This window comes from Acinonyx jubatus, chromosome F2 (assembly GCF_027475565.1).
Source record: "Acinonyx jubatus isolate Ajub_Pintada_27869175 chromosome F2, VMU_Ajub_asm_v1.0, whole genome shotgun sequence".
Lineage (NCBI taxonomy): Eukaryota > Metazoa > Chordata > Mammalia > Carnivora > Felidae > Acinonyx > Acinonyx jubatus.
This window is the reverse complement of record NC_069394.1, coordinates 2,769,321-2,795,191: the sequence shown is the minus strand read 5'-3', so window position 1 is coordinate 2,795,191 and position 25,871 is coordinate 2,769,321. Positions and strand designations below refer to the sequence as shown.

At 60.1% G+C, this 25,871-nt stretch overlaps 1 protein-coding gene across 6 annotated transcripts in view; it reads right to left on the bottom strand.

Moving 5' to 3' along the window:
- Positions 1-25,871, bottom strand: part of SLC45A4 (solute carrier family 45 member 4) — an 80,565-nt gene that overhangs the window by 1,869 nt on the left and 52,825 nt on the right. For 5 of the 6 annotated variants that reach the window (XM_053208685.1, XM_053208683.1, XM_053208684.1 and 2 more), the window contains 5 exons: positions 7,514-7,702; positions 5,367-5,546; positions 3,757-4,793; positions 3,058-3,157; positions 1,857-2,068 (listed from right to left, as the gene is read on the bottom strand). In XM_053208685.1, the coding sequence (XP_053064660.1) occupies positions 1,857-2,068; positions 3,058-3,157; positions 3,757-4,793; positions 5,367-5,546; positions 7,514-7,702 (1,718 nt within the window). Of the gene's footprint in view, positions 1-11; positions 92-1,856; positions 2,069-3,057; positions 3,158-3,756; positions 4,794-5,366; positions 5,547-7,513; positions 7,703-25,871 lie in introns of all 6 variants that reach the window. The other variant, XR_008292857.1, reaches the window with a different exon arrangement.

The following is a 25,871-nucleotide window of genomic DNA, read 5'->3' as shown; positions in this document are numbered from 1 at the left end:
ACGCAACTTGCCTTCCTCTCAGCTGCTTGGCGACCACTCAGCCTGTCTCCCCGACCCCGTCCCACTTCTATTCAACACTGTATTGGAGGTTCTGGCCATTGCAATAAGGCAAGGAAAATAAATAAAACGTATTAAGGATTGGAAAAGAAAAAATGAATCTCGTTATACGCGGATGATGTGATTGGAAATGAAGTCCAAGAGAATCTATCGGTATGCTGTAAGAATTAACAGAAAAACATACCCTATCTATGGACAGAAAGGCTCATCACTGGAATGTTTTTGAATCTCCCCAAAATTGATCTATGCGATCAGTGTGTTTCCAATTAAGCCCAGAAGCTGATTCTAAACATTTAGATGAAAAGTCAGGGGTCAAGAACGCCCAAGACGATCTTAAGGAAGAACAAAACTGGAGGACGCACACACTACCAGCTCCTGGGTCTTATCACAAAACGACTTAGAACAGGGTAACCCTCGTCTGAGGACAGACCGACCGACGGAAGAGATACAGGGAGCAGAAACACCACCCCCCCCCCCCACCCTCGATGGGGACCCGACATAGGACAAGGACGCCACCAGAGTGCGGGTGGGGACCACGTGACCCTTAACGTTAAGCGGCTACCCGTCCGCAGGAGAACGAGGTCACACTCTTCTGCCTCAAACCACACACACGCACCCTGCATCCCAGGCGGACCGCAAGCGCGTACGGGACGAGGGCGCCGCCAATGCCGCCGCCAATGCCACCGCCAGCGGAACAGGGCGATACCCGCGGCCATTCGGTGCCAGAGGCAAGGGAGTAAAGAACCGCCCTCTGCAAGCACAGGAGGGAAGCACGGGTGTGAAGTAACAGCAGACGTTCCAGGCACAAAAGCTTCGGACACTGGCCAGGGGGCCGCGTGGTGCTACAGCCGCTGGGCCGAGGGCCAGCGTCACACGGCTGCCTGGTCTGCGCCATTTTTTCAAATTTGTTGCCCAAAACTCCACTGAGCTGTTCATTTACAACCTGTGCTCTTTTTCTGTAGTCACGTGATATACTCTGACCCAAAAGCTTATTTAACAAATAACGCTGTGATTTCGATTTTCGTTAGTTTGGTATTTGGCAGGTACCTAATCACGGTGGATTAATTTTGCTTTTATAATTGCCCAAGGGAAGATTAAACACAGTCTAGGTGTAGAGGGCAAGAAACAGGAGCTTTTTGGGGTTTCTTCCTTCACTTTCAGGGTCATGGTCTACACCTGCACTGAGGCCACTGAGCACTGTGAAAGACGGCTGGTCTGAAATGAGAGGTACTGTATGCACGTGGGAATAACGGTTTTGGAGGTGCTGAGATACAAGACTATGCTGCTGAAGGGACTTCACCTCTTTCCTCCCTGTTTACACACAGCCACTCCAATGCGGACCGACCCAGGCGGCTCACGCTCTACTGGACGGGACATGCTGGCCCAGCTCCCCTCCGCAGGGGTCTGTGAGGGGATATCAGGGGGCAGGCAGCCTCCTAGGTGCCCGACCCAAATCCCTCAAGAGGCAACCGACGCCTCCAGGCAGGTGCCAGGTGGGCCAGGCCACTGCAGGAGCAGATCTTTTGTAGCCAGGAAGCCTGTGCCCCGGACCGCCCCGAGCAGGTGGCAGCTTCGCCGGTCCCTTCAGGACCAAAGACCGGGGCGGGGGATCGTCCGTACCCCAAATGCCTCCCAAGTGCAAGGTGCGGAGCTCTGCCTACAGACGAGTGGAGAACGAACGTGGGCTTTGGAGCCGAATGGGTCTGACGCTCTGACCTGGTGTACCTTTCAGGTGGGTGACCTTGCGCCCCAGTGCCTCATCCACGGCACCCCTCCCACCCGCCGCCCCCAGGACGCACCTCCTTGATGTCGTGGTACTGCCCGAGCAGGGCGTAGGGGCAGTAGGAGATGCTCATGGAGACGATGCCCATGGTGCTGATCATGATCATGGCGACGTAGACGTCGGCGAACATGGCCATCACGGCCGTGCCGATGGAGAAACCCAGTGTCCCCAGCACGTAGATGACCCTGATGCTCAGGTCGTAGTTGTCCAAGTACTTCTGTAACAGGGCTGTGGAGACAGCGTGGCCACGGGACAGTGACCGACAAGGCCCTCAGCCGGACACTCGCCTCACTCTTGCCGGGCTCCCTCCACTGTCCCCGGCCACCTCTGCCACCCCGAGGCCCTCCTCCCACCACACCGCTGCCGCTGGCCCCCACCACGCTCACAGCTCGCCCCTGTGCCTCCCTCAACTCCTGGGGGCTCCAGCATCTCAGAAGGAAGTCCGCCCTCCGGGTCCCAGAGCCCGTAGCCTCTTTCTGCCCTGCAGGCCGGCTTGGGCCCAGACCCTTCCCACCAGTCCAGACCCACTCGCTGGCCTTCGCCAGCCTCATGCCCAGTCTTGATTTGGAATCTCAAGTCGTGGCTCGTTTGCTCACAGGAGAAGCCTGGGTCCACATGGACGGACTCCTGCTCATTCTTCCTGACCCAACGGCTTAATGTCACCTCCCCCACGAAGTGTCTCCGGTGCCTTCCTGGGAACTCCTCTGATGGAGCACGGACGGTGCTGCCTGTTGGTCAGGCTGGCTTCCCGCTGCCTTGTGGCCTTGACCTTGGAAACCCTCAAGTCCAGGCCGGGCTGACAGGAAGCTGGAGGCCTCCTCCACGGTTTGGAGTAGAGAGTGGGCAGGACCCAGACCAGACCTGGTTAGGAGACCCCTGACCCTGACTGCGCCCACGTCCAGAACGTGTGCCAGGGCACGCTGCTCCCAGGAGTGAAGCCTGTCCCCTCCCTCCTCACAGACAAAACCACACCTCCAGGGAAAGGCCTCTGCTCTGCGACAGGCTGCTCCCACAGCCCCAGGCCCCAAACACGCCTCGCGTCTCCAGTCCCGGGCTCACGGGGACAGCTCCCGCAGGCCCACCATCGCCCCGAGCCTGGCCCTGTCCAGAGCCCCCCTGTCTGAGGAACCCCCGGACAGGAACTAGCAGGCGGAGGGCAGCCCCATCCTAGACTCTCAGGTGCAGGACGCTGTTGCCCCCACGTGGGGACCGCTTACCTGAGCAGATCGCGCCGGTGGCCGCGTAAATCACCAGGCCCCAGCACCCCAACTTCACGCCGGCGTTGTAGGCCTGCCAGGCGGTCGAGTTGGAGGGGGCCTGTTCCAGAAATGAAACCGGGGATCAGGGCGGCCAGGAATCACGCGCCACACTCTTTGGGGAAAGGAAGTCACTTTCCCTCTCAACTGCAGGCGAGCCGTTTACTTTGAAACCAGCGACAGACACTACCATGATGGGACGCTCCGCCACAGTAGAGCCGCTCGCAGCGGCGTCTGCAACCCCTCCCAGCCTCACACCTGCCCCGCAGGGCAGCTGGAGGGCGAGGGACCGCGTGGAGGTGGGGCCGTCTGGCCCAATTCCAGGCAACACAGCACAGGCGTGAGCCAGGCCACAGGGGACAGAGGCAGGTCCCTGTCCCCAGCCACCACCATCTGGGGCAGGGTCTGTGCACGGCAACCGGGCCCGGGAGCGGCTCCTCCCCCGTGATGCCCTTCTGGACCCCTAACCACGGCACCAGGAGCACGCGCCGGCCGATGCCCACCGTGGGCCTGCCCCCCGGCCGCAAGGGCGCCGGGGCACCAAGGGGGAGCAGGCAGCGGACGCAGCCTCCCCGACGCGGTGTGCCGGGCCGTCGGCTCTGCCGGCTGCCCCCGCGTCGCCGTCCCTCCCAGCCCCAAAGCGGGGCCCCGGGCACTCACCTTGGGGTCCCCTTCGAAGATGACCTGGCCCATGAAGTCGGTGTAGAAGACGGCCTCGGCGATGACGGAGAACCAGGTGAGCAGGTGGCAGAGGCACAGCCGCGTCAGCTCCTTGGGCATCTTGAGCATGGACAGCCAGAGCAGCCGCACGGTGGTCTCGCCCTCCCCCTCCTCGCTCTCCGTGTCCCCGCTGGAGGTGGTGGCCCCGCTCTGGTTCCGGTGCCGGCACCGCTGCCGCTGCTGCTTCTGCAGGTCGTACAGGTCGCTCATGCTGCGCGAGGGCTTGATGAGGACCACGGCGTTGGCCCGTCGGTAGCGGTAGCAGTTGGACCCGATCTTGCCGTAGTAGGAGAAGGTGCTGGAGGCCTGCCGGTGGAACGTGTGCCTCCGCCGCCTCATGGAGCCGGACGCGGCCGTGGGTTTCGGGGCCACCCTGGTGTAGCCCCCGAGGCTGTCCTTCGGGGGAGAGCCATTCCCGTTGGGGACTTTGGCTTCATTCAAGTGATTATCGAGCAGCGTCGCGTCCTCCTTTGCGGTTTCCCTGAGCACGGAGGCCAGGCGGTATGGCCTGGTCCAGGGAAGCTCCTGGCTGCTGCTGCGGGGGGTGCTGGGGTAGGAGCCGTCGTGGAAGATGGAGGGCTCGATGTCGGGCAGGAAGGGCAGCTCGGGTTCCAGGTCCAGGGCAGCGTCCGGCACGTGCAACACAGAGTCGCTCTTGCTCCGCACCATGTCCACACCCAGGAAGTCCAGGGAGAGCTCGTGCTCGGACTGTACCTCCTCCGGGAACAAGGCGACGCCTCCATCCAGAACATTCACGCGGGCGGCGGGGGGCAGGGTGCCGGCCGCCTCCCCACCCCGCTCTTGCGGGGGGCTGTACTGCTCTTCCTCGATGCTGAACAGGTGCAGGGCCACCGACACCACAAAGATGATGGCCGCGAAGAAGAAAAGCACCTGGTTCTGCGTCCGGAACCAGTCGCCCAAGAAGGTCTGGGTCCAGTCCAGCCCCCCCAGCACATAGCCGATGGCCCCGCCGAGGCCTGAGCAGGCGAGAGAGACAGAGGAAGCCCGTGAGCGGTGTAAGGTGCCTTGGCACCGCCTCCCGAAAGAAGAGGAGAGGCTAGGAAAGATCTAGAAGGTCTTTCACCCTTAATCACAGGCCAAGGGCGCCACTCATAGCTATGTTCTGGGTCAGCACAAGTTTGGGGGCTGGAAAGTGAGAAAATGGGAGGAAAAACAAGACAAGAAACTACAGCTGACCTTAAGTCTGGCGTTTTGACCTAAGAGACTCCTGCCTAAGGAACCAGAAGCAGGTATCCACCAGGATAGGAAGCCGATGGTTGCCCACAACTCCGGGCAGCACTGACTGACACCCCTTAAGCTCAGGAAGCCGCCGTTCCCAACGGATATGAACGGTACCCAAACGCAGGGAGAGACTAGCACCGGCCTGCCCACCACCTCGCCCACCAGCGGCTAGGTAAAGCCATGGCAGGCCATCGAGTCCCCCCCCGATATGCGGAGGAGGGCCTTGGGAACAGCCTCCCCCAGCCAACCCCCACTGGGTGAGGTCTGGGAGGGTGAGGGCCAGGGCTAGGGGTGGGGGGCGCTCTCACCGGCAGAGAAGGCGTGGATGTTGAGGGCCATGTCCTGCTCCTCACTGTCCACCACATCCAGCAGGTAGGCACGGATGGGGCCCTCGGTCGCATCGGCGCTGAAATCCAGGATGACCACCCCCAGCACGGTGAGGACGATGCCAATGGGCTGCCGGCTGGGGACATCGCCGAGGGACAGACCTGACCGAACACATGGGAGCAGGCAGATCTCAGCCCCTCGGAGCAGACAGTCGCCTCCAAGAGGAGACAGAGGACACTGTCGCCTGGCCAGAAACGGGTGTGCTCCTTGACACGGACTTTCGGGACAGAAGATGGGCTTTGTTTTGTCCATTTCTGTTATCTGCTGGGTTATTTTTTCCTCCCCCATCACACGGGCTGTCCGGCGAACCTGAGAGAGCTGGCTTACGTTTACGTTTTGTGGCTAAGAGGAAAACGGTCCTTCTACCCACCTTCCCTGGCGAAGGAGGGCCACGTTTGAGAGCCCTGACGGACCGTCCGTGTGACACAGTCACACGCCCACGTGCGCACACCGCGGGGGCGCTCCTTCCGCGCATCCTGAGCGCGTGAGTGGCCTCCCCCGGCGTCCACACGCGTCTCCTCAAGCACGCACTGTGGTTTCACACCTCCTGAAGGAGGATGGCTTGAGCCTGTCGCGGTTACTTTCCAATTTGCTTTAAGGAAAATTAAGCCTTGAAGGCCAACGCGGATCTTGTTTCGTAAGTCAGACTGCACCCAAGAAACCCGAGCAGAAACATGGGCTAACGGTCCTGCGTGCCGGTGACGGAACTCGTGAAGCACTCATCACCTCCCCCGGGAGCTTCAAGCGCATTCTCGGGCGGCCTGGGTGCGGCTCTGAGGAGCAACGCACGTGACCTCACTTCTGGCACAATCTTTCCCTAAGTAGGCTGGAAGCGGCCAAAGGAAGCTACATTCACACACTGCGTCGCACCTGCCTCGGGGGAGTCTGCCCTGAACCCCAAGACTGGCTTGGCACCCTGTACCCGAGGATGTAGAGGTTGGCGGGGGGGGGGGGGGGGGGGGGGGGCGGGGGAGAGGCACACGACCTGGGACCTGGGAACATATTAGCCGCAGCCACAAGCAAGCCCACTGCACAGGAGGCCCAGGGAGGATGCCCGGGAGAGTGTGAGCACGGCAAGTGACAGGGCACCAGGCGAGGGGCCGGACTCCCGAGTCTCTGCACCGCCACGTTCCCGCAAGAACGCCCCACAGACACGGCCTCGGAGAAAGACACGACTTTCTCTCTGGGTGAAAGTGGCGAAGGGACACGCGATCTGCAGGCTGGAGGGGGACAGCCCGAGAGAGCCCGCAGCCCCGGGTCCACAGCTGACGGCAAAGCAGCACCCCCGGCCTTGGGGCCATCAGACGTCGCGGCTGGAGGAGGCCGCCCCGCACGAGGTGGCTGGGTGCAGCTCGGGGAAGCGTGTGCTGCCCGGTGCGGTGGTCCTTCCTCGGCCCCAGCCTGTCCCCACACAGGCCTCTGAGTAACTGGGTGTGGCTCTTGCTACCCCAAAAGGTGTTCTGGGTGTTCCCACATCACTGACTTCCTTCTGCAGACCTGGGCCAAGCTCGCGTACGTCAGACCCAGATGAAGCCTCCGTCTTCAAAAGTCATTGCCAGAAAACAAGGTTTTTGTTTTTAACAGTTTTGACGGACTCCCTCAGGGCAACAACTATTTTCCCACATACGGCTGCTTTAATTAAAAACAAAACAACAACAAAAAAGGCAGAACAAAACATGAGTACCCGAAGCAGAAAAACAAGCAGCGAACTGGGTCTGGACATTTTCAATACCAAGTCTGAGAAAAGGAGAAAACAAAGAGAGAATTTCTGAAATGATGCTGGAAACAGGACGTGGTGTCAGATAGGCATTAAAAGCTGGTCACAACAGGAAATGCTTCCCTGTGAACAGGTTCCCACGGCTTTGCTGCGTGGGGCCCGGCTCCTCGAGCGGGGCCAAGTGTGCCCGGGGGCGGGGGCGGGGCCCGGCCAGCCCCGGAAGCGTCGGGCCAGCCCGACGGCCGGTCTCGGCGCCACGGCGCCACGCGTGTTCTGTGGAGCAGAAAGCCACGCGCAGCCAGGACGCAAGTGCACACAGTAGGGCGCGTGGCGTGGCGGAGGGGCACTTACCGATGGCAGAGCCGTTCAGGAAGAGCGCCACGCCCAAGAGCACGCCGATGCACAGGACCAGGATGAAAGGCCGCCGGCGGCCCCAGCTCAGGGTGCAGCGGTCGCTGGCGGAGCCGATGATGGGCGTGAAGAAGAGGCCGAGGACGGGGCTCAGGAACCAGGTGAGGCTGTAGTACTGCTCCGGAAGGCCTGCGGCAGACACGCGGCGGGCTGTGACAGGTGCACCCGGGGCACCGGGCGCACGCACACACGCAGGCCCCGGCCTGGTAGAGACCCCTCGGGGTAGAAGTGCCCACCTCCGAAGCAGGCAGCTCTGAAGACTGAATCCCAACGGGGAAGCACCAGGTGGCCAGAGGCCGGCACCCGGGCCTTGGAGCAGACGCCCCGGGACCGGCCGTGCACACGTGGAGAACAGGCACCCCCGGGCGCCAGCACGGGGCCAGGCCCTCTCACGCCACCCGCGCTACTCAGCGCCATCTCACAGGCACCGCACAGTGTCCCCGTCAGCCCAGAACCCAGGCACACGGGGAACACGGCCCCAGAGTAGCGAGGACCCACCCTGCTGTCCCTCCGGGCCGCGCGGCCGAAAATGATCCCCAGAGTCGCCCTGAGGGGCCACACAGCCACTAGCGTGCTACACGACCCCAGCGGTGGGCTTCTGCGCAGCCACCAAGGAGCCAAAGAGAGGGGGAGCATCGGCACGTGTTTAGCTGGAGCGAAGGTACTCTTTCTGGCCCCCGGTACTCCCTCTCATCTAATCCTCCTCACTGCCCGGGGAGGCAGGGACTCTCGTGCCCATTTTCCAGGAGGGGACAGTGGCTAGGTAATCTGCCCTGGCCCCAAAGGGACAAAGTAGGAGGCCCCCACCTCCGCTATCGCTATCGCACAGACCCAACGCCACTGCCAGTGGAAAGGCACGCTTGTGCGACAGAGCCCGCATAGCAGCTGGGTTGCGCAATGCAGCGGTGCACGAGCCGGGCCCCGCACACGCCAGCCGCAGGAGCACACACAGGAGTGGGTTCCATTTACACGGAGTCTCTACTGGCAGAAGCCAGGGTGGCGGTCGCCCCTGGGAAGGGCAGGGGCTTCGGGGTCGGCCTGTTCTGTTCTTGATCTGGATGGGGCTCGCTGGTGACAGGTCACCCCGCTGGAGACTTCCGTCACGCACCTCTCCGTGTCCTACTTCAATGAAAAGTTTACTTAGAAAATGAAAGGTGCTTGGGCACGCCAGCAACCCCTTGGCTAGTGCCCCGAACCACTGCGGGCGCCGGGAAACGGGGTACCGGGGCGCATTAGAGCTAAACTTGTGTGGCAAGGCGAAGCACCGCCCGCATCGTCACCCACGTGCCCGCACGCAGTCCACGATGCGAGGTGTCTGCTTTGACCTCTACGCCGCAGAGAACATTAGGAAGGGTGGTGAATCGTGCTCGTGTTCCAAGTGAGCAGAGACAGCGTGCTGCTGCTCCAGGGAACGAGAAGCTACGAGCGCTACGGTCTCTCGGCAGGCCTGGGGCCTCGCCCCTCCGCACCACAGGCGGGCAGAGGGGACAGTGATAGCCGCCCAGGCCGGCCCCCAGTGCCCACGTGCAGGAGCACGTTGTCCAGCAATGCGATCGTCGGAAAGGACGGCCGACCAAACCGCTCCGCGTGGACGACACAGCCAGCGTTTCACAAAGAGCGGAAAGCATTCTCACCCCAGGGTTCACGGACTCCGAAGGTGGCTTTTAAAACGGCACAACTTCACCCACACGGACTGGCCTGGAGGCACGCGGCCCCCTGCAGAATCCACGCACGCGCACACCAGGCCACCTGCCACTCCTGGCCTCCCTCCCGCGGCCTGGCCCCGCTGCTCCAGGCCCATGGGAGCGTGGTCTCTTCACACCTCCTGCAGTCTCCCCCCCACCCCCGCCTGGTTCCTGTTGCAGCTCCGAGGGGGGCACCCCCTAGAGGCCTCCCCACCCAGCCGGGCACGCCACTGCTGCTCTATCTCCCCAGCTGCTGAGCCACCTGTACGGTGTACGTTCCTGAGAGTGGTGACTGGCTGACCTGTCTCTGCGTGGCAGGGGACCCACAGAGGGGCTCCAGCTTGTCGTACTGCACCACATCCTGAGACGCACGCGTGGGGCCGGCCAGCCAACCCCAACCACCGGCCCTCTGTTAACTCATCCCTGGGCCAGCCCATGACCCCATCCCCCCCCCCCCACCCCCCCCCCCCCCGTCCAGTCCTGGGCGGCAGGCCGTCCCCGGAGGGCCCTCACCTGCCAGGCCTGCACCTGCCCCAGGATACCAGATCCTTCCAAGACCCCTGGGCCCCCAACAAGCCCTCGCTCTCCAGTGAGATGAAAAGTACTTCACCCAAGCACTCGTGCGGCGCGACCCCTCGGCCACAAGCCCTCCATCACGCTCCTGAGGTCTCCTCTACCTGCTGTTGCTACGCTCACCCCTGCCGACTCACCCCTGCCGACTCGGGCTCCCTGCTGGCACAACAGATCTTGACCCGCCCGTTTTCAACCCAACGGGTCCTATTTTAAGAGTGCTGCTCTTGGGGCGCCGGGGGAGGGGGGGCTCAGTTAGTTACGTGTCCCACTTCAGCTCAGGTCATGATCTCACGGTTCGCGAGTTCGAGCCGGGCACCGGGCTCGCTGTTCTCAGCACAGAGACTGCTTCAGCTCCTCCGTCCCCCTCTCTCTGCCCCTCCCCTGCTCGTGCTCTCTCTCAAAAAGAAACAAACATGAAAAAAGAAAAGGGTGCTGCTCTCAGACGGTCCACATCAGTGGCTCTTCAACCGTTCTGCTGATCCCTTCTCACTGCAGTGTTTTGTCCACGTACATGTGGCGTGACTCCTTACACGGCTGGCACCACAGCGGCCACATTACTACTTGCTTTCCGTCGGCCCCCTCCTTCCTGCCCACCTTTGGCTAAGCGGACTGAATGTTGTTTCGCTGCACTCCGTTTTAATTTATACGCTGGCTTCTCAGCATTATTTCGTAAGCAGCCGCTCTGCAGAGTTCGTGGCACACTGGTTTCTCAGTCTGGGGGTGTCAGCGCAGCACAACAGCAAGAACATTGCAAACGTCCGCGTGTGGTTGCACCCAAGTCCCTTCACGCTACAGGCGGCACACGCTACAGGCCACACCAGACAGCGTAAACCCCCGTCTGTGCTGTGGTTTTTGCTTTCGGCCGTCCTGCGTATTTCAAGGGAACGAAAAAGAAAATTCCTCTTTTATTTTTACCTCCCATTTAATCATTTCTCGTCTTTTCCCTTCCTTCCCGAAGACCTGAGTATTCACACGGTGCCACTTCCGTTCCGTCTGAAGGACCATCCTTGGGTGATTCAGCACTTTACAGAAATCTGTTGATGACAAATGTTCTGCTATTGTAACTAAAACCTCTTTATTTCACTTCTATTCTCAAAGGGTATTTTGGCCGGATAAAGAATTCTGGGTTAACCGCCCCGCCCCCCCCAAACTCTGAAGAGATCGCAGTTTCTGCAGAGAAGGCCGGGACATCTCGTGTGACCGGACATCTCGTGTGACCGTATATACGGAATGGGTCCTCTCTTCCTCCGGGCGCCTTCAAGATGTTCTCTTTTTTGTTGGTTTTTAGCACCTTGACTACCATGAGCCTAAGCGAGGTTTCCTTTTTACTTCTGCCTGCAGCTCACGGAGCTCCGAGAATCTGGACATTGAAACCTTTCACCAAATCTGGGAAATCTTCAGTCATTTCTCCACACTGTGTGCCCCATCCTGGCTCCTCTCTTCTGGGACTCCAATCAGTCACGTGTCGGTCAGACCCGCTGCTTCCCGAGGCTCTGCTGGTTTCTGTTCCTGATCTCGTCCTCTCTGTTCTTCATTGCCAGTCATTTGTCAACCGGCTCATCCTGTGCTGCGTCTTCCTTCTGGCGTCCCCAGTCGCCTCTTAATTTTCCCAGATACTGCATTTTTCAGTTCTAGAATTTCCATCTGGTTCTTCTTTAACAGTTCCTGCTTCTCTCTGGAGCTTTCCCACTCCCACAGGAGCGTGTCTTCCTGTGTCCTCGAGCACACTTCCTGCGCCTGGCTGAGGCTTCCAACACCGGGGCCCAATCTTGGGGTCGGTCTCCACTGCGGCCTCGTGACCGAGGGTCACAGTTTCATCCCCCGAGAATACTGAGCTGTAGACGCTGTGAATGACCAGGTGTAGAGAGACTCTACGCTCTGCTACATTCTTCTTTCTGGGTATCGATACCTTTATTTCAACAGACAGCTAACTGGCCGGACTCGGACGCAAAACTCTCCCCTGAAGCAGGAGCCGGCAGAAATCTCCGTTCCGTTCTTTCAGCCTCGGCCGAGCTGCTTGAAGTCCAGCCCACGGCTGCACGTTTCAAGCATCAGCAGACACGTGAGAAGAGAGGACACAGGATTTGGTGTTCCCCTGGCTCCAACTCTGGCCTGAACGCTGTCCCTGGGTTGTGCAGGTATCGAGCGTTCTTAGCTGCCCCGTGTGGCACCGAACAAGGCCCATCTGCAGGCTAAAGGCCGTAAAACGATGGGAAACCACCTAACGCCGTTCCCTTCTAGTTTCTGGCATTCTCCAGTGGCTTCAGCGAGCCGCTTTTACGTTCTTCCAGAATTTGTTAACGGCGGCAAAGCTATTCCAATAGGAGCCGCCATGCCATATCTTCTGCTCGGTTTCTCAAAATAAATAATTATATTTAACTTCAAATAATATTTCATATACTAAACGGATTTAACAATATTTACTTTAAATATTGTTTCAGCTGACTCTTTCACAGCTCCTTGAGTCCAACAGCACTGCCTTTACCAGAACTCAGCCCCACGTCTCCCGGCCTGCTTCAACGCGCGGCGAGCTTGGCCAAGACGGGGACCAGGAGTGCTCTGTGCCCTGCTGGCTAACGGCAGGAAGGCGGGGGACCCACGGCTCACGTGATGAGTGACGGGTGGGCAGGGTCGGCTACTGCCACCAGCAGAACCCAGACAGTCCAGGTGGGAGACTGGCAGCTAACCGGTGGAGGGGACGGCTCCCAATGTCCTGAGTTCACCAGGCCACCCCGTTTTCCAGCTTCTCGATGTCCCACTGAAGAAGACAATCTTGTGATACGATTCACGGGGCACAGTTCCATCTCATTTATCCTCACAGGCGGCCAGAGAGGTTGGCTCGGTGTGCCGGCTGCACCTGCAGGGTGGGGAGGTGTGGGGGGCCCTCGGGGCAGGAAGCTATGGTTGAGATGACGAGGGCGGAATAAAGGGGTACACGGAGGACAAGAGCAGAGCTCCGGCACATGGGTGTTGACAAACATACCACCCTCTGGACCCCAAGATGCGGCCACCCAGGGACTGTGGATGGGTGTGCGCCCCTACCAACGGGCCTCTGACGCCAGCCTCACTGCATGCACGGGCACCAGCTCCAGGACCCACGGCCACCATGCTAACAGGCAGAGAGGAAGCTCCAGGGAAGAAAGTTCCTTAAAGACTCGGCCTCAGCTGGAGAGACATAAGCAGTGGCCCAGCACTTCCTTCTGGCCGCGGTCAGTCATTCCTACGGCCGTGACCTGGCACTGAGAGGCCACAGAGAACTGTTTGTGCGTAATTCCTCCTGAACTCACACAAACACCCGTAAGCATCCTGGCGAGGCCCCGTGTCAGACAGGAGCCTCTAAGGACCGGCTGCCGAGGACAGACCCCCTCACCTGGGGTCGCCCCGACCCCGGCCCCGGCCCCAACCCACTGTCGGCTAACCCGCCGCCCCCGCCCCTGGCTGATGGGAGGCCAGGACCGCGTCCTGAGAAAAGTCCTCAAGGCCAGCGAGCGTGAGACACAGCGGGGTCCGGCTGGCGCAAAGCCTGTGCGCCTGCCCAGCACAGGCTACACGCCATTGACACGGGTTGAGACGCTGGCCGTCCAGGTGACGGAAAGCCACGCCACCGAAGGCACCCTCTGGAAAACAAGGCCTCTTGCCCTTTTACGGCGGGGCCGACGGCACAGGCGGGAGCCCGGCGCTGCCGCAGACGGGGACGCCCAGAAGACCCTCAGGCGTGCTCATGCAGCAGCTCGCGCTCCAGGCAGCACGGTCCCTCCGTGGTCCGCGCCGGGCTGGTGGGCTGATGAGCTGGGAGACGGCAGGTGCGTTCGGGCGCCCTGGCAGCCGTGTGGTCTGTGCGAGGCCGGGTACGTGCCAGCGCACGGGGAGCGGGGAGACCGCGCGCAGCGGGAGCGCGGCCAGCGCACTTGCCCCAGCCAGTCGGTGAGGCACTCGCGGCGCGGACGACGCTGCTCCGGAGTCGTCCCTGCGCCTCCGCCCGCCCCACGGCGTCCCTCCAGTGAGCTGTTCCCGGCGCTGTCCGTGGCCTTCCGGGCAGGAACACCGGGGCGCCCCCCACAGATGCCCAGGTGGCCCCCCGGCCTGTGACGCTGGCACAAGAGCGTGGCAGCTGCGGGGGCAGGCGTCAGAGACGAGCACTGGGAAGTCGTCAGTCCTTTCTGAGAACAGGCACGTGACTGAAACCGAACAGTTCTGCGATTCAAACCCAAATCTTAGAAGCACGAGGACACCGGTCGAGCCGGGCGCCGGTCGGCCGCTCACCCCAAACCCGTGTTCCAGTCATGCAGAGTGCTGGCCGACATCGAGCGAGCGGAGGGCTCTGGGCTGCGGGCAGGGGGGCGAACCGCCCGGCCCCTCCCTCGCCGCGAGATGCGCTGCTGTGGCAGGCTGGGGGGGCATCCTCTCGCGAGGGTGCCGGTCCCCGCGTCCACCCCTCCACCTGCCGCGGTCTGGCCCTACCCCCGCAGCCCTCCCAGATCTGCCCTCTGGGAGGACGCCAGGGTCGCCTACACGCCAACTGAGCCGGTCCTCGTGAGCTCGACTCAGCCGAAGCCCCAGGAAGGCAGAGTGCTGGCCACATGCCTGGCATTCAGCAGGCACCAAAACCCCGGGCTGGATGCGGCCCCACCCCACACCCCAAGCACCACCCAGCCCGGTGCCCCTCACTCTGGCTGGACCCTCCTCCCCAGGGGGTGACCAAAATCCCTGTCCGCCTGGAGGTCCCACCCCTTGAGTACAGGTCCGCCGCTGCTCCTGTGCTGCCGACCCCCAGCCCTCGGTCAGGCCTCCCACCTCCTCTCAAACCCCCGCTAACTCATCTCGCCCCCTGCCCTGCGTCCAGGGCCGTCTCCTCCAAACACACCCCAGCTGCAGCTCTCTGCTCAGAAGGCTCTGCTGGCTTCTCGTGATCTGAACACTCGGGGTGGGAAGTCTGGGCTGGATCCTGCCCTGTCACACATCCTCAGAGGAGACCTGCCCCATCTGTCCTCTCCAGTTGGACCCCCCAAAGTGTCCTCCCATCAAGAAAACCGCCCCCAGAGGGGGTCGCGGAGCAGAGGCCAAGGAAGGCAGGAAAGCCCAGGAGGAGCAAACAGGACCGGTGGCCGTGTCCCCTCAGTTTCGCCCTCCCCAGGCCTCCCAAAGTGAACTCCAGGCCGCAGAGCAAGGGTGGCCCGGCAGGAAACCCCCGGTGCCCCCGAGCTGAGCGGCCGTGGTCAGGGGAACGGCTGGGGCGGGGGGCCTCGGAGCTGGGCACCGGCTTTCTCTGTCGAGCACGTGGGCGAGAATAAACATTTCCCATCACGTCCCCCGGGCGGCCCCACGAGCGAGCGAGCCGGGTCTCTGCACGGCCACGGCCGCCGCTGGGACGCCTCCAACGGCGCATTTCCCAGCACAGCTCTAAACAAACACCATACTGCCCGTAGTAAATAATTTTTGTTTTCTCCCAGGCAAGAGTTGAACAACAATGGTGGGACCAGGAAGGCTCCCCGTTCACAGGAAATGCTCGGTGTGTCAGCATCGGCAGAGGGCCGTGTGAGGTCACGGGCAACGGCGACCACGCTGGTCACGCGCGGCAGCTCCCATTCAACGCGACGTCTTTTTTGATAAACTGGTACTTGTGGGGGGAGGGCGGTCAGGGGAATGGGAAAGTTGCCTATAAATGTTTAACAAAAGATCTGAACCGGGAATGGGAAGGTACGTTCTTTCTTTCAATAGACAAAGCCTCCCACATCAAGATATGTTTGTGTTCTCAGACAAGAATTTCACGATAACGTTTAACTCGTGAGAACAAGCGCTCTGTGGGAAATGCCCACCAACCCCGAGTGACCTCGGATGAATGGGGAACCCCGCTGAGGGCCCCGGGCACCCCCAGAGACAGGCAGCGGGTCTGCAGCCCAGGACGGAGGCCACCAGCTCTGGAGCGCAGGCCCGAGGGAGGAAAGGGTCCCCTGCACAGGGAGAGTCTACACTGGGCAGAGGGGGGCAGACACTCCTCCAGCTGCCCGGAATGTTCTAGAATCTCAGAGCCACGGGAAGGTAGGGAGTGGGACGGAGAAGAAAGGGGAGGAAGCTCAGTGCTTCTCCTAGGACCCCCACCCGGAACAGCAATTGGCGGTTTTAGGTGGGGAGGAACAGGCTTTGAGTGCCACCTGCTTGTGCAAGCACAGCCCTTCCCAGAGGTCCAGAAGCTCGACTCCAGCCAGGCCTGCCGTCAGAGGCTCCCCAGCACCTAGGCCATGTTCCCCCCATGTTATCCTTCCTCACCGGTTAAAGAGCAGGCTCAGACACCCAGAAGTGCAGTCCTCAACCTGGGCGGGCTGCGGGGGGGGGGGGGGAGCGGCAAGGGTCCCCTCAAGATCAGGGACAGAGGGGAAAGCGGTCAGTTCGTTCATCAGGGGTTTCCTGTGGGTCGATTATAAACAAGGTTAGAGGGTTGCCCAGGAGGCTCTCTGGGGCTCACTGTGCCACGTCAGAACAAGTTACTTTGTTTGTTTAAATTTTTTTCTTAATGTTTATTTATTTTAGAGAGAGAGACAGAGCATGAGCGGGGGGGGGGGGGGGGGGGGGGGTGGGTGGTGCAGAGAGAGAGAGAGGGAGACACAGAATCCAAAGCAGGCTCCAGGTTCCGAGCTGTCACCACAGAGCCCAATGCGGGACTCGAACCCACAAACCGTGAGATCATGACCTGAGCCGAAGTCGGACGCTTAACTGACTGAGCCACTCGGGCACCCCAGAACAAGTTACTTTGGACGAAGGCAGGACTTCAGAAATTGTGTCCTTCAAACTTACCCAGGGCTCCACTAAATTCCAGCACTTTCTGAATGATCTTTCTTTTGGTAAAACAAGCACTCTCCAGCCCCTGTGCTGGCCCTGAAGCTAGCTGTTTCCAGGGAATAAATGTGCACAGCCTGCCCCACCCCCCAACCCAGCCCCACACCAGGGGCTCCCGACACCTCCGCGTGGGGGGGCGCTGGTCCTATTTCAAACAAGGATGAGACTCATCAGCCTGGCTGGATGTGCTTGGTGGGACACTGAACCTCTGGAAAGTTAGGGGCACAAGCCTCCCACTGCCCGGAACCCCTCGGGAGCACCTCCTACTGACACAACCGCCTCATGGCTCTAGAAAACATAATGCAGAAGCCTCTTCATGATGGCACAGCCAGGTCAACTGAGTTTTACAAGAAACCACAACACACTTGGCCTAAGACTCCAGAAGCTTCCTGTAGTGCACAAGACGCACGGCGTACCCCACAGCCATGCCCGAGCTCCCGGGTCAGGTCAGCTGCAAGTTGTGGCCACCTCTCACAGCTACATGGCTTCCAGAAGCCAACGGCCACCCACTGAGACGTCCCAGGCCTGGAAGGAGGGCAAAGATTCTTCACGGGAGACGGGGCAGGCTCCGCTGAGCTCCAGAGGGACATGTGGGCTCTGCAGCCCGAGGCTCTGGGAGCACCCGGCCTTGAACACCCTGTCCCCCATGTAACCTAGACATACGGACAGAGGTGGGACGTCTGAAGATTCAACAGGAAGACAGAGTGCATAGCTCAGTACCTGGCACGGGGCTGCTCCAAACACGAGCGTCCCTCCCGTGTCCCTGCAGCCCTGTCAAGCTTTCAGGGGGGCAGGGAGTTTAAGATGCTGGGAGGACAACTCGAGAGCTCAAGTTCTCTGGGAGTCCACTTGCTCTCAGGAAACGGGACATATGGGTGCCGGCCAGCCGGCCGGCCCTGCACACAGTGTGAGTGCTAAACCTACTCCTTGAAATCAGCCTCCCTGGGAGGATACCATTTCTGGAACAGGAAGCTCCTGTGTGCCTCAGCTGCTGCAAGGGAACGTGGGTCACCCCGGGAGCACCCAGCCCTTTGTCTGGAAGGCCCGTGGGAAGACAGTCGGGCACCTGGAAGACACCCGCCACTGACCCGGCAGACCAATGTACCCACGGGATGCACCCCGAGTCATAGACAAACACGGCTGAGGGCAGCTCGGGGGCCCAGTGTGGGCCCAGTTCCCAGAGGAAGGCCGGGCGGGGGGCTGGAGGGGCAGAGCCGAAGCCAAGCCCCCCTCTTCTGGGAACCACTCCCCTCCCCCCGCCCCGAGCATGTTCTCAGAAGCTCCATCGTGGACCACCGTGGACCACAGCGGCCCCCCCACCGGGCTCCCTGGCCTCCTTCTGTGAGATTCAGACACCTAAAAAGTTTCATGCCTAGGCCATGGGGACACTGACGTTTTCCTTAATTCCTGGAAGAAATTGGCCCGAAAAATGGTAACAGGGCGACCACATGCCCCTGTGCGGGCAACAGGTGAGTGACAGGGACCCAGGCACTGTGGTAGGCACCTCCGGCTCCAGGAGGACACGGAGGGGTTTCCAGTAGCTCCTGGAGCCTCACTGTGGTCACCTGGAGGACGGGACAGCGATACCTGAGAGCTGAATGGAGGCAGCTGTGCGTGCAAGTCGAACACAGACTGTCGAAACAAGATGTTGTCAAGTGGAGTTTTTAAAACCAAGAAGTAGACACTGCAGCTCACTGGAGGCTGAGAAGCACTCTCAAGGTCACGAGAACAGCCCCCACCACGGACAAACCCAATGACTGCAGGCCTGCACATCGAGCTCGCAGGCGCGGGGCCCGGCCACCGTGGGCTCAGCGTGGGCTCAGCGGTCCGGGCCCGGCCCCCCAGCAGCACTCAGCCTCAGGCAGGGCCGGCCCAGCCTGCTCCGGAGAAAAGGACCAAAGGAAAACACGGAGCCACATCGCGTCCCACACTAGCCAGCCTCGTCCGGGACCTCCGGGGACTGAAAGGTAGCAGGTGAGGCGAGGCCCGGTGAGGAAGGCAGGCTCTGGCGTGAGGCCCCTCCCCACCGTGACATCCGCCTCCTGTTATCACCCTCAGCGTCCCACGTGGCCTGGCCTCCCCACCTATACCTGCCGTTCACCACGAAAGGCTTCCCAAAGCAGTCGGAAAACACGCCAGCTACGAGCCCAGGTCCCGAACAGACGGGACAGCTTGCCTCTAGAAAACTCCCCTCCGCGTGGCCACGACTAGGGCCTTGACAGACTGGCCTCCTGACGGTGCTCGTCCGGCTCCCCACACCGGGCTCGGTTCAGAGGCCTCCTCCCAGCAGCTAGCTTCCCGGGGCGCTGCCGTGTGGGGGCCGGTCCTCTAAGCGCCGGCCTGACCTCTGGCAAGGACAGGAGGGTGCACACCGCCTCGCCTCCAGTGAAGGCGAAAGGCCGGGGCCCAGAGACACAGGCGACCCGCGCACTCCGGCTCCGCTCTCAGGACCTGCGGAGGCCGGGGTCCCGCCCCGCGGGAGCACCTGCCAACACCAGTCGGAAGGAAACCAGCAGCGGGGCCCCTACTCTGCTCAGACACCACCCCCGCCTCGCAGGAGATGCTCGTGAGCCCCGTCTATAAATCCTGAGTGTCAGGTCACAGCAGCACAGAGAAAAAGCACCCAAACCCACAACGCGGCTGCGTCTACACAGCCCGCACATTCGGCTTGGCCCGGTTAAATCCTGCTTGGCTGTCACAACCTGGCAAGTGTGGACAGAATATGGGGAAGCGAAGGCCTTCCGCTCCCCCGGCGGGGGCTCTCCGGGATGGCTAGTAACTGATGAGCAAGCTACGGGCCCGGGGCCTGCTGTGACAACAGGGAAGTGTTCGGAGCCCGGGCCTCCCCGGGGCTCGCGGAACAGGAAGAGCGTGGGGCACAGCACAAAACTGCTGCTGGGTCAAAACTACCACCAAAACAGGCAGCAATTGTCCTTAGTCATGGTTTAAAATGACAGCAAAATGTACACAGGTGTAAGTCTAAGAGGAACTTAAAGTAGAACGTAACTTGGCTAAAAGTGAGAAATGCCGGACCCCCCACCCCTCCACCAGCCCCCGTCCTGCTCTGCCCGCGACTCCGGCTGGGAAACGCAGGCCCACGGGCGGGCAGAGCCAGCTGAACCGACCACGGAGAGTCCCCGCCAGACTCCGCCCTCGTCCAGCCCTGGTCACCGCAAGCTGAAATTCGGATCTTCAGTCTCTCCACCCCGTTTTCCATTCTGTGACCCACCGACCTCCGTCCAGAGTTGCAGACGCAGCACTTGTAACAAAGTTACTTCGGATTCTCAACGTCATACTGAGCTTTCTGTGATGTCCCCAAAATAGTTCACAAGCTGGAAGATACATCCATATCCATTCTTCATTTAAATGGGGGACAAACCGGGGCGCCTGGGTGGCTCAGTCGGTTCAGCATCTGACTTTAACTCAGGTCATGATCTCACGGTTCGTGAGTTCAAACCCCGCATGGGGCTCTGTGCTGATTCTCTCTCTCTCTCTCTCTCTCCCTTTCTCTCTGCCCCTCCCCTGCTGTCTCTCTCTCCCTCAAAATAAATAAATAAACTTTAAAAAAAATTTTTAAGCCTCTCTGGGATTCTCGTATTTTTTTTGATACATGTTTAAGGAAAATGCTGCACATTTACAGTGCTTCCCTTGCGAAGTCAGCCTTGAACACCCCTCTGGAAACAATCAGGAAGACACTCAGCTGTGCTCACCTGAGGAGCACACGGGTGCCACAGGTCACCCCAAACCCACACTCGGGGAGTGGGGCCGCCTGGTGGCTTATGTTTTCAACACGTTTGTAATGTTTGGTTAAAATGGATTTAACTTCTTTTTGGCTTTCGCCGTAAAGTTCAACCATCATTTTCTGCAGGAACGGCTAGCTTCGCTTCTTCTGTCCTCTTGGACTGCGTGTGCATATGCTCCGTGTATAGTCACCACAATTTTGAGAACCAGTCTGCTAAGTCTGGAAACGGCGATGGTATGTCGCCTACTATTAAAACTTCTATGGGGCGCCTGGGTGGCTCGGTTGGTTAATTAAGTGTCCGGCTCTTGATTTCAGCTCCGGTCATGATTTCAGAGTTTGCTGAGTCCAAGCCTCATGTCCAGCTCCACGCTGAGCCTGCGTGGGATTCCGTCTCTCCTCCTCTCTGCCCCTCCCTGATCACGCACAAGTGTGCACGCACACACACACACGCTCTTTCAAAAATAAACAAACAAACAAACAAGCCCTCTAAAAACCTCCTGCCTTACCAGTGCTCATATGCTCAATACTGAAGAAAGGCGGAACTGCCCAGGTTTCTCTGTAAATAACCTCCTTGGAGTGGCACTTAAGGTCTCCTGTGATCTGACCCCTGCCTCCCAAAGGTCAGATCTCGGCTCACATCACTCACTCTGCAGTGAGCCCCCACCCCCCTGTGCCACTGGGCACGCCACACTCTCTACGACTCCCCCCACAAGTCACAGCCCAGAATGCGCTGACTCACCCTTGCTTCACCCACTGACCTCTACTTACTCTTTGCAACAAGGAGGCCCAGTGTCTCTCCACGGCCTCCTGACTTCCTGTCCCCTGTGCCCGGGAGGGCAGCCTCCTGTCTTTGCTGTTCCCATGCTTGCCTTCAACAGGGCAGGCCACAGCTAGTCCCCTAACTGTCCTTCCTAACCTTGCTCCTCCGGCCCATCAATCACAACCCTCACCAGGCCCTGGCGGAGCACCCAGCACGGGCACGCCCTGGAGCCCGGCTCATTGGACAGATCGCCTCCGTGCGGGCCTTCCCTGATCTGGAAACATTTGATCCCCGGAACCAGGGCTCCGGCATTGGGCATTTACTCCCAAACCCCTGACCTCAGCCAACTGTCGTGGCCACACGGCCTCAGCTCCATGCGACTGTAACCCGGCCACCGCGGTGGCGGTCTCCACGCTGGGGCCAGGCCCAGCACCAAGCAGGTAGGCGCTCCGTGGGCGCTGAGCAAAGAGGAACAGGCTTCATAACTCCTTGGGAAAAATGACTACAGCTGACGTTTCATTGTTTCTAAAATAACAATGATCTGAAACACAAGGAAATCCCGACTTCCCAATCCAAACAAAACAGTCTTACACAAAGTTTTTCAATTATTTTGGTCAAAATTCAGGAGATTCTCACCAACTCCCGCCTACGTACATGCCTTTCCTTCTGGCACGTGGCCTGTTTCCACAGTCCATGAGGACGGTGCTCTGGAGGCACGGTGAGGGTCCCCTGACCCCGGGGGGTGGGGGGGGCTTTCCCGGGAGTCCCAGGCGAGGACAGCATGCCTGCGGGTGGTGGAATTCTCTAGCACTGGAGAGCGCGGGCAGTCAGCCGTCTCCAAGCCCGGGCCCCGTGCCACCCTTCAGGCTTCCTCAGTCTCGCGTCAGCAGGAAACCCAGTGTTTAGCTGGACGTTCTGTGGGGCCCGTCCTATTTTTTTCCACATTTTAAAAACTGTGGTAAAAGACAGATAATACTGACCGCTTGACTCGTTTTGCGGCGTGCGGTTCGGGGACGTCGGATACGGTCGCGCTGCCGCACAGCCATCGCCGCTGTCCGTCCACCCAGCACGCTTTCATCTTGCAAAACCCAAACGGTCCCCGTTAATCACTAACGCCCAGCCCCCCGCCCCCGTCCCCCACCCTCCATTCTGTGTCTCTATGAACTGGACCCCTCGGGGTCCCTCAAAGAAGGGCAGTCACGCAGGATTTGTCCCTTTGCATCTGGATTGTTTGCTTAGACTAACGTCTTCGAGGGGCCGTCCAATTTCAGCCATCCACCGTCCTCGCCCTCCCTGCCTCCAGCGCCGCGGCCCACCCTGCGGGCGACGCTGGGTGCGCCTGCCTCCTCGCTCGGTGAAGCTCCTGGGGTGAGGGGAGGGCACTGAGCCAGCACTCCCCACTCAGGGAACAATCAAGCACTAGATGCCTGTGCCCCACATCCCAGCTGGGAGCGGCCTGGGCTCGCCTCCCCGCCAAACGAGGCGGGATGCTAGGCGCTGGGTGCACACACCGGGGACAAAACCCAGGGGGCGCTGTGGGGAGCCGGCCGACCTGCCTCTGCCCTTGGGGCCCTGCAGACCCGCAACCACAGATAAGCCAAGGGTTGAGCCAAGTGCCAGGAAGGACGCCCAGAGAGCCTACTCATAAAGTCCCCCCAGGCTTGTACCGCATCAGTTTCCCCTGATCCGAGAGCTGTCAGATAAGGAGCCTCAACAACCTGAAGCGGGGGGGGGGGGGGCTGCACCAGGCCTGATGGTCTTTCAGCTGTTAGAGAAAAACCAGAGAGTGGAATGCAGAATTAAAACCCACAAACTCCAACCTGCGCTCTGCCTAAACAACAGACCCTCTATGCGGGGGAGGTTCCCACACACCACCCAGGGCTTCCTGCCCACGGTGACAGGGAGGGTCCTCGTGCCCCAGTGCTGGAGGGCCTGTGCACATCACCTCAGATGGGCTGACGGGTGCACACTCACGTATAGGCTGGGCAGCTGGTCTCCTGGCCCTGGGTTCTGGGCCCCAGACGTATAGCTCCTGCCTCTGCTACCTGCCCATTTTCCAGGTGCTCAGGGACAAGACCTCCAGCTTCCCCAAGCTATCAGTTCTTCAGGCTGACATGGCCACCTGATTCTTGGAAATATGCCTCAAATGACACCACTCCGACCCCAGCCTCTGTGTGCATTCTGCCAACCAGTGTGCCCACACCTCAGCAGAAGCAAGAGTCCAGGCCAGCACCGGGGCATCTGACGCGACTCCTCTCGTGTCCTTGGGGTCGGCTGTCTGGGTCCCGAGGTGAGTGGGGCCCTAGTGGATTTCTGCAGGGCCCCCCTTGAGCACCACGGACACTACAGCCTGCGTGAACTGGGGCAGGTGTGCCTTAGAAACGCCTCCTGCACAAAGGAAACGGGATAGCTGGCTGCTGGGTCTGCTTTTTCAAAATAGGAAAACCAACCAAGAGTGCTATATCAACAAAAGGCCCCGGGCCACCGGTACCTTCAGACAAAATACAAAGGTTTCACTGGACCCTTTCGAAGGCGTCATTATACTCACAGGGAACTCCTAGAAAGGCGGCAAGTGCGTTTGAAATGGAGAGAGTACACCGTTAAGATAACCTGCCACCTCTGAGGCAACAGTCGCTGCCCAGGTCTAAGCACACCTGTTGGGAGCTCCAAGTTGGATGCATCTTGCAGGAAACACAGGAACACGACCTGTTCAACAACACACGAGCTCACTCAAGGAGGACGCAGGAGGTACACGTGGAGTCCATCCACGCACACACGCGCGTGCACGCAAGGTAACCGGATGCGTTTTCACTTTGGATGCAGCGTGACCCTGTCTCTCCGTTCTCACGGGCGCTGCATCCTGCCGACTGCCAACCTCACACTGAGAGTCAGCGGCACTGGCTGGCAGCGGCTGCAGGACAGGGCACGGGGCTCGCGCAAGGGCAGGGCACAGATCCGACGGGGTCATGTTCCGACTGCCGCCCGGGCCAGCACCGCCGCCAACATCCCCCTCCCTGAACAATCCAGGGTGTGGAAGAAAATGACTAGCACTTAAAGCACTCAGACTTCAAATGTTTTCCTTAAGGCAGGCTGTTAAAGGGTAGTCTTTTCCCACAGGAAGAAAAGGTGGGCTTCGAATAACAACAAATCATAGCCTGGGAATCCTGGCTCACATTAAGCTACAATGCAAAGGGGGGAAGCCTGGGGTTTTTTTATTAGCAGACATGCAAAGGCCGCACATCAAGCTTTACCCTGCATCCTGGACCAAGTAGAGAAGACGAAATCTCACTTTCCCCACGAATTAGGATCTTGTAATGACAACCCAGTTCTGACTCATTAGTCAAACTGAGAGGCCGCAACTTTTATATGACTTTCCTCTTCCCTGGAGGAGACACCCTAAAGCAAGAGGCAAACCACGAGGTGGGGAGACATCGCCTTCCCAGGGAAGGGTGCCGGATGGGAACAGGCCCAGGAGGGGCACGGCCAGCTGGTCTTCAGCCAGGGCTGTGCAGGGCTCGGGGACAGGTGCTTCCCCAGGCTTACGGGTCACCGCACGTTTCTACTGGATTCTGACCACCCAGCAGGCGCACAGACCCGTGCATGCGCACACACGCGGCACAGACAGTGCGCCTACGGGGCCAGGCGCGCGGAGGAGCGTTCTGCAGCAGCTTCCGGGGCAGCCCCTCCTGCGCCCGCAGACCACGGGGCAGTCCCTCCTTCCGAGAAGGGCTGAAGCCGCCTCAGCACTAACAAAACAAACACCGGAACACGGCCTTGGAGGTGCCGCTCTGACGTCCTGTATTTGAATCTTTGAGCCCGGGGCCTGAGAATGCAGCTTTAGAAGTCCCCTCCGGGGGCCCCCGGGGGGCTCGGTCAGTTAAGAGACTTCAGCTCAGGTCATGATCTCACTGTTGGTGGGTTCGAGCCCCGCGTCGGGCTCTGTGCTGACAGCTCAGAGCCTGGAGCCTGCTTCGGATTCTGTGTCTCCCTCTCTCTCTGCCCCTCCCCTGCTCACTCTCTGTCTCTTTCTCTCTCAAAAACAAATCGTCATTAAAACAAAAGCCCCCTCCAAAAGCTGAACTGTTCAGTAAGTGGGGTGGGTATACAGTGGCTAAGAAACCCGGCTCTTGGACAGCTGAGGAAGGGATGGCAGGGACTCTGAAGGGACCAGGGACAAGCCGCAAGACCGATGGGAAAATCCCAGGAAGAGCGGGGTTGGGCCACCCGGCAAGGCACCAGAGCCACGGCAGACAGGCTTTGTGCTTTGACCTGGAACTGGGATCCTTATCCCAGAAGAACCGCTTTGGATGCGCCTCAGGAGCCGCTGCTGGAGACAGCGAGTCACAGAGCCATTGGTCTCGCGTCTTGCCTGTGGGAAGTCTCCGGAAGGAGGCGCAAGAAGCTGGCTCTGCCTCCGGGGATAAACCTGGAGGTTGGGGGCAGGAGGATGGAAATCTCAGTCTGAAAAATTGGGACTCTGGAAATCTGAGCTGGGTGGAGATGCAACTGATTCAAGGGAAATCAAATTGAAATTGAAAGACACCCTCCTCCCGCCCCCCAAAAAGGGGGGTGCCTGGGTGGCTCAGTAGGTTAAGCATCCAACTCTTGATTTCGGCTCAGGTCGTGATCCCACAGTCATGGGATGGACCCCAGACGGGCTCTGTGCGGAGCACGGAGCCTCCTTGAGATTCTCTCTCTCCCTCT